We start from the raw sequence: 19299 nt of genomic DNA, 5'->3' as shown, positions 1-19299 counted from the left end.
GGATGCGGAGCATATTGACACTGACCAGAAATACTAGATGTTATGTGATAAATGAACAAATGATGCTGAAACAGGACACAGATAATTTGTACTTAAATCTTTCCACCTATCTTAACAGGGCCACGATCTTGATGTAGAGAACATTCTTCATATAATATATTTTATTTATTTTTATATATATATATATATATAGTCAGTTATGTAACTTGGCATGTGTGGTTGGCAGTGGCCAATTTGGATGAATATCTGATAGTTCCCTAGAATAAAGAGCACTGTGGTCCTGAATAATTCGTATATGTGTTTGGGACTTACTTTATTTTTAATTATTTATTTTGAGATAGTTTCTTACTAAGTTGCCCAGACTGGGCTAGAATTTGAGATCCTCCTGCCTCATTCTCCCACAGTGCTTGGGTTATAGGCATGTGCCACCATGCCCCAATGTATTTGGGACTTTTAAAAAGAGATTTTAAACCTTCATATAGACAGAAAAGAAATGTAGACCCAAATCCTCAAGGTAGTGTGGAAAAAAACTTGTTTGTTTATTTTGTGGTGCTAAGGATTGAACCCAAGGCCTTCACAGTGAGCTACATCACCAAACTTTTTAAAATAATTGTATACTTCATCTGTCTTTATCTAGAGGTAATTTTGCAAGGGAGGCTGGGAAATGAACTTTTAGTTAGCAAGAAGTCAGCCCCAGTTAAATTCTGCTCTGATAGCAGAACAACTAGTAATCTCTGCCATTTGATTTCCCTCTGTGTTGTTACTTTTCTCTTGTTGCTGATACAAAATACCTGAGACCCAAAGTTAGAAGAGGAAAAGGTTTATTTGGCTCACAGGTTGTAGAGGTTTCAGTCCATATTCGGCTGGCTCCAAGGCAGAGTAGCACATGGCAGAGGGCTGTTGCAAAGGAGAAATAGTTCATGATGCCCACAGGATAGCAAGAGCAGCAAGCGACCTTCATAGGTCTTTCTGCTTTCCTTTTATCTTATTCAGATTACTTAGGGCAGGTAGCACTCACACCCTTAATCCTAGTGCCCTTGGGCCTACCCCCACCATGAATCAGTCACACACTCTAGTTTCAGCCACCTCTGAGAAAGCATGAGGCTTTGGAGGGGCATCTAAACACAAGCCATAACACCCTCTCACACCATAGTAAAGTAAAATCCAGGAGCAGGAATTTTGGCTGTCATCTTTGGCAATATATGCTTAATGTCAAGAGTATCTGCCATGTTTTGGATGCTAAGTATATTTTTATTCAATTAATTGAGAAATTCAGCTTTTCATTTTGGAAGGAATTATAAAAGCCTGCATGACTTTTTTTTTTTGGTACTGGGGATCGAACTCAGGACCTTGCGCTTGGGAGGCAGGTGGCAGAACCACTGAGCTAAATCCCCGCCCCCAGCCTGCGTGATTTTTGACCATCAAAATGAAAATATATCCCAGTTTTTTTGGTTCTAGTATATTGCAAGTAAAGATTTCACTTTATTATCGCAATTCTGTATACATACTTAGAACAAGAAAATAGGTGGCATCTGGATAGTGCTGTTTTTATAGAAGAGATTGAATATAATGCATATTTCTAAGTCAAGTTTCAGAGAAAAACTAACAGTATAATTTTTTGTTGTTTTGTTTTGTTTTTTGAGATAAAATCACACTGGGTAGTTTAGGCTGGCCTGAAACTCACTGTGTAGTGCAGGCTGACCTGTTTTAGCCTCCTGAGTGCTAGGATTACAGATGTGTGCCACCAAATATTTTAAAGCGGCAGGGATAAGAAGACTGGGGAAGGAACAGAGGGGAAGTGAGGCTGCAGGGGGCAGACCTCTGTTCAGGTAGAGGTTGCAGCTGGTACACACATGTTTCTTTGTGATGCAGATCTTTGTTTCTCTTCCAGAATTTTCACCTCATTGATTATCACTTGGCAGCGTTCATCACAGTGATGCTGGCGAGGAGGCTTGTCTGGGCTCTCATCTCAGAGGTAACCACTCATGCACTGTGTTCTGTTGCTTGTAGCTGGACTTAGTTACTAGAATGAGTTCAGACTACAAGCATGAAATGTCCAAATGTAATTTGAATACAAGCATGTTAACTTCTTTATTCTTACATGAGCAGTGCCAGTAGTACTTTATTTACTTAGGTTTTTTTGAACTAGTTTCTCCCTGTATAATGGAGGCTGGCTTGAACTCCCTAAGTAGCCTACCATGGCCTAAAATCCTAGTTCTTCTACCTTATGAGTGTGGAATTTTAAATGAATAGTTACTATAATCTTCTAACATATGTACAAAAGTCTTTGTGTTTTTAACCTCTTAATTTTCAGAAATCAGTTGTGATCTGAAAGCCATTTGAAATTAGCTGAAAAACACTAGTAGTAAGATTATCAGGTGCTCACAGTAGGAAAGGCTCTGTAACCTTTCTCGCAGGTTAGGTAGTTATGTGATAAGAATGCTTACTTTTGGATATATTGAGAAATAATTTTCTTTAGAGGAGCTCAGTCCAAGATTTTGTTTGCATTTACAAAAACAGGCAGAGAATAATTTTTTCCATCACTTCTGTAACTTAGAAATGGTAGTTATGTATGACAATTTAAACTAAGTACCTTTTGTGTGTAAATCCTTCCTAATTGTAGTCTTAGCAATTTGGGAAGCCGAGGCTGGAGGATTACAAGCTAGAGGCCAGCCTGATCAGTTTAGAAGACCCTATCTAAAACAGGGGCAGGTGGGGCTGAGGATGTAGCTCAGTGCTCCCTGGGTTCAATCCCCAGTACTAAAATAAAATAGATGGAACAGAGTATACTTTTTTGGGGGATTGGGTTTTTTGAGATGGTCTCACTATGTAGTTCAGGATTTCCCTCACTCTGTAGTCCAGGCTGACCTTAAACTCACAGAGATCCTCCTGGCTAAGTTGAGTGCTGGGATTACAGGTGTGGGCTACCATGCCTGGCAAGAGCAGAATATATTTGCCTAAATTTGCATAAATTGCCTCTAGAAGGATTGCAGACTAAGAACAGGTTGCCTGTTGGTGACTGGGAAACAGGTGTAGCAGGAGGGAAGCTTTTCACTGCAAACACTATATACAACATTTTACATTTTTAGTGATGTGGCTATATTAGCTTTGAAAATTAAGAGCTCTATAGTGATTCTTGTGATTCTTTCCTAAAATATCTAGTTTAGATGAGTAAAATCGATTGTATATCATCTTTTCTTCTTTCCTTCTCTTGAAATAGATGTTTTTGCTGTGTGTGTGTGTGTGTGTGTGTGTGTGTGTGTGTGTGTGTGCACGCTTCTATCACAGAAAGAATCCTTACCCTGAGAAAAACCAATCATTCTTAAGGAGAATTAATTCAGAAAGCCAAATTCTATTCAGAAAGGACCACCTCTCTACCTGGATAGACTTTTTACTCACATCCTGGCGAATGCTACTTCTGTACTTGCTCCACAAGACTTAAAAATAAATATAGCTATTCTTTTCACCACCTTGAAGCAACTCTTTTTAAAAAATTGTTTTCCTACTGGGCTTGGTTGGGCACACCTGTTTGAAGCCAGGCTAGGATACAAAGTGAAACCTTGTCTCAACAAAACAAAACAAAATGCAAAAAACCAAAAACTAATTTGTTTTTCTAAACATAAAAATGGTATACTTTGTTGAAAAAACTGGGAAACACTAAAATGTAAAGCAAAAACTGAAAAAATTACAGCCCCATTATTGAGAATCATGTTTTGGTACATTTCCTTCCAATCTTTATGTGCATATAGTTGGATGTTTTTTTTATCCCCTGAGGCTTGAACCCAGGGCCTTCACATTGAGCTGTCCCCTCAGTCCTTTTGATCTTTTGTTTTGTTTTTTTCAGATAGGATCTTGTTATGTAGTCTGCGCTAACCATGAACTCACTATGTACCTCAGGCTGTCCTGGAACTCATGGTGCTCCTCCTGTCTTAGCTTCCCAAATACTGGGATCACAGGCGTGCGCTACCATGCCTGGTGCCTTTTGTATTTTTAAATTTTATTTATTTATTTTTTTGGTACTAGGGATCAGAACTTGGGACCTTGTGCTTTTGAGGCAGGCAGCGACACCACTGAGCTAAATCCCCTGCCCTGCCTTTTGTATTTTTTGAGATAGAGACTTGCTAAGTTGCTGTGGCTCAAACTTGCAATCCTCCTGCCTCAGCTTCCCAGAAGGTTGGGATTAATTAGCAGGTGTGTGCCACTGTGCCTGGTTTGTGTCTAAAGAGATATATATAAAAATAAATCTTATATATGTTGTATTTTAGATAAAGATTTTATATAGAGAGTATATATTTAAATATATTTGGGAACATTGTGTACTTTTAACCTAGTGTTATGAGTAATTTTCTACTCCTCCCCTGGCCAGCTCTTGCTTATACTTTAGATCTGAGCTTGAATACTACTTTGTAAGAGAAGCCTTCCTCAGGTTAGGATTTCTTGGTAGCATATGCTTTTCCATTAGTGTTTATCACAATTTAAAAATAACTGTCCAAATTGGTCAAGCCCCTTTGGTTTTTTTTTTTTTTTCAGGTTTTCATGCCAATAATTTATTGAATGGAGGTCTGTACATAGGCAAACCTTACTATGGAAACTTAAGACATCAGGAGTTCTCCCGTTTTCCCCAGGACCTCCAGGGTTGGGAGAAGAGTGAGGAGGCCTTGGGAACAAGGACAGAAGTGGAGATACAGCTGTAGGAGAGGGCAGGGCCAGGTTGGATGGTGCGAATCAACATTTTCTTTAAGAAAAAAATTATAACAATTTATACACCTGGGGACCAGGGAAGGGAAAAGATGGAGTGGGCTGATTCTATTTACAAGAGTTATGGCCAGGGGAGGTTGGAGGAAGTGGAGGCTGGGGGGTATGAGGGGGCAAAAGTGGTAGGAGTTCCTCATGCCCCCAACCCCTCTCTCTCCCTCCCTCCCTCCCTCCCTCCCTCCCTCCCTTCCTTCCTTGTCTTCCCTCCCCACAGCCAGTTAAAATCCTCTTAAAAATCCCATCAAAGGAGTAAGGCTGGTAACAGAGGGAGTAGAGGTGGGGGTAGGGACTCATTTACCTCTGCCCTCTAGTCTAGGGGCCCAGCCAGGATAGGAGTTTGATGGGCTATGCCTCCCCTTTCCCAGCCCCACTTAGGGCTCCCAGATAGTCATGGAAGGGTAGTTGGTGGGGCCCTCAGGAAGAGTTAGTGAGGGTATGTGTGGCATCAGGCACCTGGCAGTCTGAGCCAGTCTGATTCTCAGTTAAAGCTTGTGAGGATAGAGTAAGTGGAGTAGTGCCCGCTGGGGGCCTCAAATGAGAGTTGAGAATGGCGTTCAGAAACAGTTGGATAGAAAGTTCACCAGAACTGAAGTTAAGGGGGGAAGTGGGCAGTTGTTGGGGAGCTGGGTTATGACATCGAAGTTCATCAAAGAAGCTGTGGGCACAGGCCTTTAGTGGAGAGAGTCTGGAGGACGGAGTGTACTCTAGTGGGCTTGAAGAGAGAGTGATGGCCTCAGATGGTGTCCCAAGATTTGAACACCTTTGTCCAAGGGTGAACTTTAATTTGGGGGAACTTGAACTCTGTATAGTTCGGGTTCATCTCTTGGATTTGTTCCTGGGTTGGTGTTCCCAGTTACTTTGATGATCTTCATCAGCTGGTCCACCCCACTGTCCCCAGGGAAGATAGGCTGGCCAAGGAGGAGCTTGGATAGGACGCAGCCAGCTGATCACACATGGATGGACGAGGTATAATTGGTGGCTCCAAAGATGAGCCCTGGTGCTCAGTAGTAGCGAGAGCAGATATAGGAAACATTGGGCTCCCTCCAGACCAACTGCTTTGCACTGCCAAAATCACAGAACTTGAGGACAGTAGTGTCAGGGTCCACCAGCAGGTTGTAGGGTTTGATGTCACGGTGACACACACCCTGGGAGTGGGTGTAGGTCAAGCTCCAGGAGAGTTGGCACGTGTACACCTTGACATAGATGATAGGGATGGTCAATTTGGCCTTGGTGAAATGACATGGGCTACTTCATAAAGACAGGGTCTTGCTCGTTTTGGTTACCACTGTGTCCTCAGGACCTGATACAGGATCTGTCACATACAGCACAGTAGTTAAGACTTGGGTTCTGTAGTAAAGCAGAACTGCAGGCTCTGTTCTTAGGTGGCATCAGGTAGGAGCAGCCTCTTTTCCTTCTATCACTGAGCTGTGTGAGTGAGGGTACAGGAGTAACTTCCCGAGCCCTGGCACATAGGTGTGAGGTGTGTATCTGGAGAGTGATGCGGAGCTCTGTCCCCTGCTGTGACTGAGAATAGCCCAAGCATTTTGTATAATTTAAGGCTTATGCAGTTCACACAGTTCACTATGTGTTATGGCTTGTGTTTAGATGTCCCCTCAAAGCCTCATGTGAATGAGGTGGGGCTGTTTTGGAGGTGGCTGAATCTAGAGTGTGTGATTGATTCATGGTGGGGCTAGTCCTAAGGACACCAGGATTAAGGAAAAATAAGAACCAAGAGAGTATGTAAAGGTGCATATCTCCAATGATGAATGTCATTATATTGTACACCTAAAATGTACCAATAAAAGGATATACAAAAAAAAATAAATAAATGAGATAGTTTGTAGGGCCAAGGTGAATTTAATAAAAATGTTTTGCTGAAAAAAAGAAAAAGAAAAAGAAATTAAAGACTATGGTGCCATAAAGAACAAGCTATTTAACTTTAGTAAGTGCTTTCCACACATATTAATGAGGAATTATTTGATTTCCTGTTGCCTCCTGACATGCTGTAGGAATAATGCAATTTAGGGAATGGGACTCTAGACAATGTTTTTTTTTAAATAAATTCAAATCTTGTATTTCTTCCTTGGTAATTATACATTTAATACTTTTGCAATAAATTTTCCTGTTCTAATTTACTCTAAGCTTCTGTCTTAGAAATGGAGTGTATCCATGCTTGCTAAAGTTGTTTATAAATTAAGAATTAGCAAACTCTGAAAAAAAAAAGTGTTACCTGCCCTAAGTCTGAATAAGATAAAAGGGACAGAAAAAAAGCTCTTAAGGTCCCTTGTTGCTTTTGCTACTGTGTGGGCACCATGAACTATTTCTCCTCTGGAAGCCCTGCCTGCCATGCTACCCTTCCTTGGACCCAGCTGAATGTGGACTGAAACCTCTCCAAACTGTAAGCCAAATAAACCCTTCCCCCTTCAACTTTGGGTGTTGGGTATTTTTTCTTAGCAATGAGAAAAGTAACTAACACAGAAATCTGGTACTGAGAATGGGGTTGTTGCTGTGACATTACCTGGCCATGTGGCTCAAGAGCCTTTGGAACTGGCTTGTGGGAAGGGATAGAGTTAGGAAAAGTTTTTTTGAGATGCTGGCTGTAGAACTAGAGCTGGAATGCCTTAGGCTATACTGTATGGGAAGTTCTGGTCAGTACTCAAAAGACCAGAAAGCTGATAAAGGCCAGGCTCAGGAGGTTTCTGCTAGGAAGAAGGACTGCATTGGCTGTTGAACTTCAGAAGATGTGTGTTATGGATTGGCAGAAAGTTTGTCTGCATTTTGCTCATGTCCAGAGACTGCCTGAGACTGAGATTAAGGATGGTAGACTAATCGCACAGAAGAAATTTCAAGGCAGGCTAATGTCGAGGCTGTGGCATGGCTGCTGTTGGGGTCTTTTAGCCAGATCTATGTTGAGAATGAAGAGCAAAAAGCCCAACAATTATTTAAAATGTTTTGAGTTTGGCCAGGAAGGAAGCTCCAGTAAAAGCTGTGTGTAATGAACCAGTGGGTTAAAATAATGAAGATGAGCCACCTCTGTCAGATTTGAGCCAGTTTATTAAGCCAGCGGCCGAGGGGAGCTAGTGCCAGAAAATTCCCTCGGCAATGGGAAGCAGTTTGCTTTTTCCTTTTAAATCATGCTTTTATTTGGGGAGGGCTCAGGGGAGAATAAGTGGAATCTTACAGAAGCAAAAGCATGCCAGGTTAGTTGAGGGGGGCGCACAAGGAAGTTTCACACACTAGGTGAGCATCCTGCAACTGCAGCAAGTTTTCTGCCAAGGAGAATGTGGGTTTTAGGTGCTTTGTCCAAGCACAAGCATTTTGTCTAAGCACAGGTACAAACTGGCATTGAGGCTCAAAATGGAGTCTGGTTGGCTATCACATGTGGACTGCAAAGATAGAGCAGATGGTGATTACTGAGAAGGGACAGGAGAATAGAAAAGATGGCCTGAGGAAATCACAAGCTCCAGCCTTTGCAGCCTCAAAATTGCAAAGGTGAAGGACTTTGCTTTCAGAAGAGATCCCCAGAGCACCATGTTCCAAAATGGCAGCAGCCTAGGGAAGTTGTTCCAAAATGGTGGCTTAGGAAAGTTGTTCCTTGGTATCTGGTTCATAGGTACTGGACTCTTACAGCTAAAAGAGAAGGAAGCTTGGCTACAGCTACAGCTACAGCTAGCAGCAGACTGTGGTGTCATCCATGTGGTGGTGGTTTTAGGAGCATGCAGAATGCAAGAGTTGTGGGGTCAGAGAGACTTCCACTCAGATTTCAGAAGAAGGCCTGGGAGGCCAGGCAGTGTGCCCCTGAGAAGGCAGTGTACAAAGAAGCTGTGAGTGTGAAGCCAAAGGTTCAGTAGAGACCTCAAAGGTTGGAGAAGCCAGGAGCTTAAATCTTCTGAGGAAAACTACGAGGAGTAAGCAGAGCCCGCACAAGAAGGAAGCCATGGAAGCTACAAAAGAAGGAAGCCATGGAAGCTACAACCACAAGTGCCTCAGGGGTGGAGCCACTCAAGCCCTTTGGAGTTTATGACTTGCCACAGATTGCTGGGGATGCTGAAAGTGGAACTGTGGGATGTAATGTTTGCCCTGCTGGGTTTGGACTTGCATTGTTCCCATTCCTTTGTATCTTCCTATCTGTAACTTTGGAATGATAATATCTGTCTTGTGCCATTTAATGTTGGAAATGTTTGACTTTCTTTTCATTTGTATAGGGGCTTGCAGGTAAGAGTTTTCCAGTTTGCCCTAAATCTCAGAGAAGACATTGAACTTGGACATTTCAGCAATGCTGAAACTGTTAGGACTTAGACAACTCTTAGAGTAGGAGTAAATGCCTTTTGAATAAAGGAATGTACATGAGTCTTTGAGGGGCTGAAGGTGGAATGCTATGGCTTGTGTATAGAAGTTCCTCCAAAGCCTCATGGGAATGAGGTAAGGCTGTTTTGGAAGTGGTTGAATCTAGAGTGTGTGATTGATTCTTGGTGGGGCTAGGCCTGAGGGCATTAGGACCTACCCTAAGTAGTCTGAATAAGATAAAAGGGACAGAAAAAAATGCTCCTAAGGTCCCTTGTTGCTTTTGCCACTGTGTGGGCACCATGAACTATTTCTCCTCTGGAAGGCCTGTCTACCATGACATCCGTCCTTGGAGCCAGCCGAATGTGGACTGAAACCTTTCCAAACTGTAAGCCAAATAAACCCTTTCCCCTTTAACTTTAGGTGTCAGGTATTTTGTCTTAGCAATGAGAGAAAAGTAACACACTATGGTATTCGTTTAACTGCTGCTTCACATGTTTAAGTACAGAATCTTGTCACTTAATGATGGGATAAGACAGTGGGGAACCTATGGCATGCATGACATAGCTGTTTGTATCATTGAAAGTGCTAAAAGATTCACCACCACTGGAATAAGATCTGGGAAATTCTCCACAAGGTGATTCCCTTCTTTTGTCAACATCAGAGTGGGCTTACACAAACTTGAGTGGTGAGCTGTTGGTACAGTCAGAGCGACGATGCTGTAATCACAAGATGTGAGGCTGCTTCAGAAAAACAGTGTACTATCTTACAATAAACTTTTTTTAATAAGTAAGAGTATACTTTAAAATAACGATAAAAAGTGAAAACAAACTAGTGACGTAATTGTTTATTATTATGTACTGCATATAATTGTACATACTGTACTTTTATGACTAGCAGCAGCACCCCAATTGTGTGAGGGATGTTATGTGCTAAAGTGTTATGACAGCTATAATATCACTAGACAACAGGAATTTTTCAACTTAATTTTTTTCTTTCTTTTTTTTGAGATGGGGCCTTGCTATGTTACCCATACTGCCCTCAGACTCCTGGCTTCAAGCCATCCTGCCTCAGCCCTCTGAATAGCTGGAAACGACAAGCATGTCCTGTGGTGCTTGATTCTCCTTGGGTTTTTTTGTTGTTGTTTGTTTGTTTGTTTGTTTGAAACAGGGTCTTGCTGTGTGGTTCAGGCTGGCATTGAACTCACTGTGTAGCCCAGCTGGCAACAGTCATCCCGCCTCAGTCTCCTGAGTGCTGGGATTACAGGCGTGCACCACCCCATTTGGCTCTTTTCCCTGTAATTTTTATGAGACCCCATCATATGTGCAGTTTGTCATTGATTGAAACATTATTATGCAGAGCATGACTGTAGTATATATATTAACATACATATTATATACATTCTGTAATATAATCTGTAAACTGAGAGATGGAAATATAAGAGGGAGTTGAAAAGCTCCTTATTTCTTCACAGGGACTGGTCATTCCAGACGGTTTTTCCCTCTTTCTGTGTTCAAACACTACTGTCCTAAAGTTATGAGGAGCTGCTTTTTTCTCTTGCATTTTGCTCATTCTGTCTTTCCTAATTCATTTTGGAAGAAAATGGCAGTCAAAGCTTCATGTTTTGACAAGTGTATTTTCTTACTATATTTAGTCACTTTTAAAGATTTGGTTTTAAGGAACATATTGGAAGAGCTATGTTAATAAAGAATTGCAAGTGATTATGCATTATTTCTATGTGTGCAAAAACTGAACTTTTTTATGTAGGAATCTGTCAAAGATACTGTGAAATTTCAGTAATTTATTAAACAGTAATTCAGCAAACAGATTAGAGGGGAGGATTCAAAGACAAATAGAAATATTGTGGGTGTCATTGAGGTCCTTGTGGTCTGGAGGGAAGTAAGACATAAATTGGTGGCTCTCCGTTGTTATGTATATGAAAATAACCTGAGGTTTTTTAAGTAACATTTTTTTCCTGGTGTTACTTGGGATTGAGACCAAGGCTTTTGCACTGAGCTACATTCCCCAACCCTTTTTTATTTCATTTAAAAAAATTTTTTTTATTTTTTTGGTACCGGGGATCGAACTTGGGACCTTGCGCTTGCAAGGCAGGTGCCGGAACCACTGAGCTAAATCGCCGGCTCCCCTTTTTTATTTTTATTTTGAGATAGGATCTCCCTAAGTTATTAAATTGCCCAGACTGGGCTCCAACTTGTGGTCCTGATTCAGTCTTTCAGAGTGCTGGTATAACAGGTGTGCACCACCACACCTGGCTAAATACAGATTTCTCGAGAGGAAAGTTGTTGGAATTTACATGTTCCATTAGCAGCCCAAATAATTCTAATGACTGGTCCATGGACTGTACTGTTAAGAAATCCTAGTGTAAACAAATTAGTAATGGTAAGAACTTAAAAAAGGTCTGTGTGAGGGACTTTGAGGATACAAGGAGGAAACTACTGTGCCTGGAGAAGTCTGAATTTTTAAGAATTTGCAAGATTATGAGGGGACAGATTTTCTTTTTCATTATTTTTTGCACAGTTTAGCTTCTACTAAAGCTTTTAAGCCCTACTTGAGTCACATTGCTTTTGAATAAGATCATTTATAAAATACTCCTTTTGGTGCTTCCAAACTTTCAGGCCACTAAGGCGGGTGCAGCGTCCATGATTCACTACATGGTTCTGATATCAGCTCGCTTGGTGCTGCTTACTTTGTGTGGATGGGTGCTTTGCTGGACCCTTGTCAATCTCTTTCGAAGCCATTCAGTCCTCAATCTCCTCTTCCTTGGCTACCCGTGAGTACTCCAAGTTTACGTTTTGTTAGTGAATGTTTAGAAATTATGTGGGTCATATAAGTGATACTGTTAAAGAGTGGAAAACAAAATCTTCAAATATAAGCCCAGGGTTCTGAAAGTTGGAAACCAATGGATATGGGGACCATGCAGTTTGTTTTCTAGACTTGGGTAACGGACAGCAGGCGTTAACCAGGACTATCCTGTGAAACTGATAGGTATGGCTGTCCTTCCAGTGAAGAATATTTTAGTTAGCTCTGTTCACCAAGTAAAGGCCTGTAGTTTAACAGAATTACCATCATCAAAATTACTAAAAAACCTTTCATTTCAATTTAGGCATGTAAAGAAGCTTATTCTTGGAGGTTCTTTAAACTTCATAAAACAATGAAATATGTATGTAATTCAAACAGATTTTAGGATTAAATATATTTACCTTAATTTTTGTTTTAAGAGTAGGAAAAATTTATTGAGAGAAAGATAGCTTGTAAGAGAGACAGAAGGGGGACTGGAAAGTGGGTTATCCCACCTTCTTAAGTTTTTTTTTGGTCCTGGGGATCGAACTCGGGTCCTTGCACTTTCGCAGCAGGTGGTGAAACCACTGAGCTAAATCCCCAGCCCTTAAGTTTTTGAAAATTATATAATCTGCCTTTTATGTAACCTTTAAAAATTAAATATATAAACTTAAAAAATTAAAAATTAAATTCAAAGTACTAGGTTATGGAAACAACTATATATTTCTTTTTCTGTTTATTCATAGTTTTCAAAAAAGGGTCTTTCTCCTCTTTTTTCTATTCTCAAATAGCTTCTCAATTTAGGGTAAGTTAGTCCACAGTCTAGCCAGGCACAGGCCTGTAATCCCAGCACTTGGGAGACTGAAGCTATAGGATTGCTGCAAGTTTGAGGCCAGTCTGGGCTATGTAGTGAGCTCAAGACCAGTCTGAACTACATAGCAAGACCCTGTCTCAAAACAATAACAACAAAAGAAACAACAAAAAAATCAGTCCACTCTTAAAATTGTAGCTCTTATCTTGAATCTGTTCCATGTTTTCCATAATTTCATGTTCTTTGTTCTGTTTTTCATTGTACGTAGAATGATTTTTGAAAAGGGGAATTTAACTCTTTAAAATCTTGTAGTGAATCATTTCCTTTACCTTACAAAGCCCTGTGGTCTAAGCCTTTGCTGCTACCTTTCCGTTTTCCTTTATTGTACACTGTATCAGTTATTTAGTGCCACAATAATGGTATAACTATCACAGGTCCACAGTAGCCTATCACAGTATATCTTTACTGTATATATATATTGGTGTGAAGTCATGAGGCTTTCCTGAGCTTAGATGGCAGTCGTCTGTGCAGGCAACTGGGACAGCTCAGCTCTGCCTCCCATGTTTTCTCATCTTATAACAGGTGAACTTGGGCAGAGTTGTGTAAAATTGGCAGAACAGCAAGAGAGTGGGCCTCAGGGTGCAAGCCCATTTCAAGCTTCTGATTGCACCATGTCTGTTAATGTTTCTTTCTTTACTTTGTTTTTTTCAATACTGGGAATTCAAGCCAAGGCCTTGGTACTGAGCTACATCCCCAGTCCCTTTTCATGTTTTGTTCTGAGACAGGGTCTCAGTAACTTAAGTTGCCCAGACTGGGCTCAATCCCTCTGCCTTCTGCCCAACATCACTGGCTAAAACAAGTCATATTGCTGAGCCCAGTACAGGGTTCGGGCAGGTCACCTTCCCCACAGAGGAGGCTGGTGAGACAGGAAGAGTAAAGAATTGGTGCTATCACTGCAGTCTGCCATACTCCAGCCCCTTACCTCCACGTCTGCACATTCATCTTGGGTTTCAGACTTCTCTCAGCTTTCTCTGATCATCACAGTTTTGTACATGTGTGAGTTTTTCTGTCCGATAATTCTGCCTCTGCCCCTTCCCATCCTCCCAAGAGCCCATTTACAGTGGATCCTGGAGCTACTCATAACCATCTTTTTAATTAGTAACAAGCTCATGCTTTCTCCCTCTGTAGAAAACTAAGAGCGAATATCACTGTTAATGTTATAAAATGTATAACTAAATAAGGTCTTTTAGTTGCTATTTTTCATATGTGAATTTATGTCAGTGAAGTGACCATTTTATTTATAATACTTGGGTCCCATTGTAAAAGTTTTTTAATAAAGACTTGGGAAAGTGTTTTAAAAATTTTTAAGGAACCAAGAGTTGGAGTAACTATAAGAAATTATTAAGGGAAGCTAGGTGTGGTAGCATACATCTGTAATCCTACCACTTTGGGAAGCTGAAGCAGAAGGATTGAAAGTTTGAGTCTAGCCTGGGCAATTTAGTGACTTAGCAAGACCCTGTTTCGAAAGTAAAAAGTAAAGGGGTTGAGGATATAACTCAGTGTAAAGGCCCTGGGTTCAGTCCCCAATACAGTGCCCCTAACCCTGAGAGGGAGAGGGAGAGGGAGAGGGGAGAGGACACTTCAGGTATTGCTAAGTGATAGGGCTTGTGCTTAGCATATGTGAAGTTGTGGATTAAGTGTCTAGCACCAAAAATTTATCAGAGGTCTGAAAAGTATTCAGTGGTTCTAAAAATTTATTGTATTTCTATATATTTTTTCACTTAATTCATCAAATATCGAGAGCAGACTGTTTTAGCCACTGGTTGTTGAGGTACCAAGGATAGATTAGCGAATTAAGTAGACTGAAATCGCAGCTTTCTAAAACTTGCATTGTAATGAGGGGATGATAGGCTGAGAAAAAAGAACTGCCCTGCCCCCCCAAAAAACCTAATAAACACATGGAATGATAAAATCTGTAGAGAAGTAACAAGAAAAGGGGAGTTAGCGGCCCCTTTGGGAGTGGGTGAGTGTACGGTTTGGAGGCAGGGGAGCCCTCACTAAGGAGGCATTTGAAGTGAAGGTCAGACCATGTGAAAATTACTAGATTTACATGACAATGGGTGCTAGGAAAATCCTTATTGTATTATTTATGCTAGCGGCAAATAAGAAACAGCCTGTTTCTAACGGGAGAGGAACGGGTAAATCGTGATGCACCTACATGTATATAAGAATCCTGTAATATCTTTAAAATCTGTCACAGAATAATATTTAGGGACACTATGAGAACATAATACATACACAAGTAGCAGGATACCTAAACATTTTACATTATATGAGGCCTAAGTACATGTAGCTATATATAAAGTTTACACGTTGGAAAAATGTGCACCCAATAATGATTAGTTCGAAGTGATTTATATTTTATCATTGTGATTTTTCTATAGTTTCGTATTGTACAATAATTGCATACTATTTTTTTGGAAGGAAAGTACAGAGATTTCTAAATAAACTTACCATCAGCAAAGTCCCCTCAGGTTGTGTTTCCTCCAGTGCGTCATGACTTATTTACTGACATAGTTATATGATGCGCTTGTAGGTGTTGTCTGTGGTCTCATTTTGATATCCTTGTTTTACAGGTTTGGTGTTTATGTTCCTCTCTGCTGTTTCCACCAAGATAGCAGAGCTCATCTTCTTCTCACCGACTATAACTATGTGGTTCAGCACCAGGTTGTAGAGGAAAGTGCCTCAACTGTGGGTGGCTTGGCCAAATCTAAAGACTTCCTCTCCTTATTATTGGAGTCTCTAAAAGAACAGTTTAATAATGCCACGCCCATCCCCACACACAGCTGCCCCCTGTCTCCAGACCTTATCCGTAATGAAGTAGAATGTCTGAAAGCAGATTTCAACCACAGAATCAAAGAAGTTCTCTTCAACTCTCTCTTCAGTGCCTACTATGTTGCGTTTCTCCCCTTGTGTTTTGTGAAGGTAAGCTGTTATCTCACTTTATATGCTCCCTGGATTTGTGTGTGTGAATTACATCAACTGGGTATTTCTTGTTTAATCCCCCTTTTCTCTGTCTCCCCTTTGGCAGCCTGGATGGTGGAGTTCGGCTGCATCTGGAGTACACTAATACCGCTCCTGGTTGGCGGATAGGTATTTCCATATATGTGATGCACCCTGTGGTGGTCCCCTCTTTCTTTGTTTCTTTTTCTCCTATATTTTTAATTTTTATTTAATTTTGTGGGAAAAGCAAAAAGTGTATTTACAATATATCAATGTGTAGCAGCTTCAGAGAACCAAGATTTCAGTGAAATTCAGCCTATTGTGGTTGATCTTAACAGGGTTATCGAGAGTTACTTTGAATTTAATTTAACCTTCTTTAAACTTTGGTTTATTTTAATAGAAAATAAAAATGGTCTGGATATTACTTGGGCCCAGAATCTTTTGGGACATTTTAGTGTGTTTCTTTCACCCATTCAGAAGCACTTCTGCAGCCGGAGTGGTCCTTCAGAAGCACTCAGTTCTTCTAGAAAGGAAACCCTTAAAATATAACTGCTCTCCCTCCCAGCCCTAACTCATACAGCCAGAGAGTCAGGTGGAAGGATTTTGGAGGACTCTGCTCTCGAAGTCTCCGCACACACAAAGGACAACCAGTGCATGCTGACTCAGTGTGGACCTGTCTGCAGGGCATATGTGCCTGCACCCATCCCTGCCTCTGTATGCCTGTGCACGGGTCATTTCTCTCTCTCTCATGGTTTCTTGCAGAGCACCCAGTACTATGACATGCGCTGGTCATGTGAGCACCTTATCATGGTGTGGATCAATGCTTTTGTCATGCTAACCACACAACTACTGCCATCCAAATACTGTGACTTGCTCCATAAATCAGCTGCACACCTGGGCAAGTGGCAGAAGCTGGAACATGGGTCCTACAGCAATGCTCCACAGCACATGTGAGTAAGCTGAGGGTAAAAGCACATAACACTTTGTACATGCTTCTGGTCATGTTTATTTGCTTTGTATGTCATCATTGTTCTTGGCTTTGAACATTTTTTAGTTTGGATGCTTGTCATCACGCTAAACTGAACACAGGGAACATTAACTCATTTCCACCACCATTCCCAGGCCCTTCTCAAGTGTGTCCTACCTTTCTTTCAGCTGCCCAATCAATCTAGAGTGTGTAATTTGTGTCCCAAGCCACACTTTGGAGTTTTCTTTTAGTTTTAACCCTTTGCCAAAATTCAGAGTCATATTTTAAAAATTTTTTTATAAGGCTTTAAGATTTGTCTTCTCATCTTCATTGCCACAGCTAAAGTAGTTGCAAACTACTCATCTCACACTTAACCATAGTTGGAATTTGCCTCTCTCTTTTCTTTCTAATATTTGCAGGTTTGGTCTAGTAATTTTCCTTGCCCACTTTTCAGGTTTTTTTTCCCTTTTCCTCCTAATCTCTCTTCTCTCTCCCTCTTTCTCAACTTTTCCCATATTTGAAGCAGAACTGTTCTAAGTCTCTCTCTCATTGTTCTCCCATCAGTAATTTCTCTGCATGGCCCCTTTGATCCAAAATGGCTAATTCTAGAACCCCTTTTTTTCTCTTGCTTCTGAGCCTGTCATCCTACCTGTTTCTCAGACCTGGGCCATCTTCATCTTCCTTTTATAATTTGAACATTTCATAAATTTCATCTCCTACCAACTTTTTCCTAACTAAGCGGGACAGATTGAGGTGACTTCCCTTCCCTTCCCCCCTCAGAGTTCTCCCTTCAATTATCTGCCTTGATGTCTGATACAGATTAGCACAGGCCTTCAAGCCCAGGAACTGAGAGAGATTGGGCCAGGCTGAACAGAAACCTGACTGTGGGCAAGGACAGATTTCAGTAAAAATTGAAAATACAATCCACAGTACTAGTACTGTACATCTGCAGGCTCCTGATGGCACATGGCCATGAGGTGCATCATCACTTAATGCTGGTAAGTGTGAGCAAGGCCGGCGGAACATTTTCTCCACTGGGAAAGCTTCAGGGTGCTAGAATATATATTTTTAACATATTTAAACTGCTGTCCCAGTTCTTACCCTAGGAAACTAACCTTCCCAAAATCAGGAAGAAAAGAATTAATTTAATCATTTTTTTTAAAAAAAGCTTAACCTGAAGATCCCCATCCCCACCCTGACTCCATTACAATGATGCTGGAAAAAATGAAGCTATTTCTTCCCTAACTTCTTTTCCCTAGAGAAATAAACCAAGAAAGTGGTAAAAAGAAAAGTCTGTGTCAGTACCTTGTGTGTCTGTGTGTTCTACTTATAGAGCTTCCCAAATCTGTGAGGTATTTGAATTGTTAAGCAAACTGATATTCTTTAGCTTTGGGGGATGTAGTTCTGTAGTAAAAGTCATGCTAGTTGACAGTGTGTTAATTTCTCTTCTACTCTTACTGGCATCAGCTTCCTCTTCTTATTTTTTCTATCATTTCTGTCAGTAGATTCTGCTTACTTGGGATGGAGATGACAGTCTGCCTGCTTACATTGTTTTCCTGCCCATAGATGCCTTAAACATATGTCCGCTTATTCTCCTAAGCTTTCTAAATTCTTTGACATTAACCTTATCACTTTGCAATCTGTCTGTACACTATAGCAATGAAGTTACCCTAACAAATCCATTCTAACTCCTATTTTGACCATGAAATTACTATTTTTTCAGAATTCAGACAGATGAAGCCTTGAATAGTTATAATCCCTTCCATTAAAATATAACTGGCCTTGCCAGACACTATCTTGTCTGTAATTGTCAATGCGCTAACATTGCCTTTCTTTCTCCCTTAGTTGGTCAGAAAATACAATATGGCCTCAAGGGGTGCTGGTGCGGCACAGCAGATGTTTATATAGAGCCATGGGGCCTTACAACGTGGCAGTGCCTTCAGATGTGTCCCATGCCCGCTTTTATGCAAGTACCACTTATTTGTCTTCCAACATAAGTTTAGGAGTGTTAGGAGGCCACTCAAAGCACCTACTCAGTATGTAACACTAGGAAATTAATGCACGATAATTATTGCTGTCGGTTGAAGGTCATATACCATTATTCCAGTCTTAATAGCTTAGCTGGTTTCTCTAGTTACATTGGAATTTGTTGAATCTAGTATTTGAAACAAGTAGGCAATTATATAAGGCTTCCTTTTTCATCGGCAGTTTTGTTTTATAGTAATGCCATTTAGTGGTGTCCTCAAGGTATGTTGTGTCTGTGTATCTTTAAGTGATACTTAATATAATAATAAAGTGGTGGATATTTGTTTTCCTTCACTCCCCCTTTGGAAGTCAGAAAAATACCATGATCTGTAGCTTTTTACTTTTATGTATTTGGATTCAAAAGAAAAATTTAAAAGTTAAAGGAAAAAGCAGCAGACACCCACTGGATCCAGCTTCTGTCCCATTTGTATTTAAGCCTTGGGTTACATTCTTTTTGGTCTTTCAGTTTTCTAGAAATTCTAGCTCCAGAAGGTAGAAGTCTTTACTTAGAAAGTCTAGCTAGCTGGCTGATTTTAGCAGGAAAAAGAGGGTACATGTAGAGGACAATTCCTGGTAAAAATGTCTAAATGCAGTGCATTGCCTAAGACTGGAGACCATTTTGGACCTTTTTTTTTTTTTTTTTTGAGACCAGTTC

The 19299-nt window shown here is 40.7% G+C and overlaps 1 protein-coding gene and 1 pseudogene across 2 annotated transcripts in view; one reads left to right on the top strand and one right to left on the bottom strand.

The window, feature by feature from the left end:
• Tmem39a (transmembrane protein 39A) overlaps positions 1–19299 on the top strand; it is a 58515-nt gene that overhangs the window by 36040 nt on the left and 3176 nt on the right. For both annotated transcript variants that reach the window (XM_021263201.2, XM_004835670.4), the window contains 5 exons: positions 1892–1975; positions 11676–11830; positions 15286–15634; positions 16415–16602; positions 18465–18585. In XM_021263201.2, coding sequence (XP_021118860.1) covers positions 1892–1975; positions 11676–11830; positions 15286–15634; positions 16415–16602; positions 18465–18585 — 897 coding nt within the window. The remainder of the gene's footprint in view (positions 1–1891; positions 1976–11675; positions 11831–15285; positions 15635–16414; positions 16603–18464; positions 18586–19299) is intronic.
• LOC106009571 (glycogen synthase kinase-3 alpha pseudogene) lies at positions 5154–10272 on the bottom strand (annotated as a pseudogene).

This window comes from Heterocephalus glaber, unplaced genomic scaffold, assembly GCF_053883595.1.
Source record: "Heterocephalus glaber isolate CG9 unplaced genomic scaffold, H.glaber_assembly_v1.0 deba00000122, whole genome shotgun sequence".
In the NCBI taxonomy this organism is placed as follows: domain Eukaryota; kingdom Metazoa; phylum Chordata; class Mammalia; order Rodentia; family Bathyergidae; genus Heterocephalus; species Heterocephalus glaber.
Note: the sequence above shows the minus strand (reverse complement) of the source record. Positions and strands in the feature narration are given on the sequence as shown.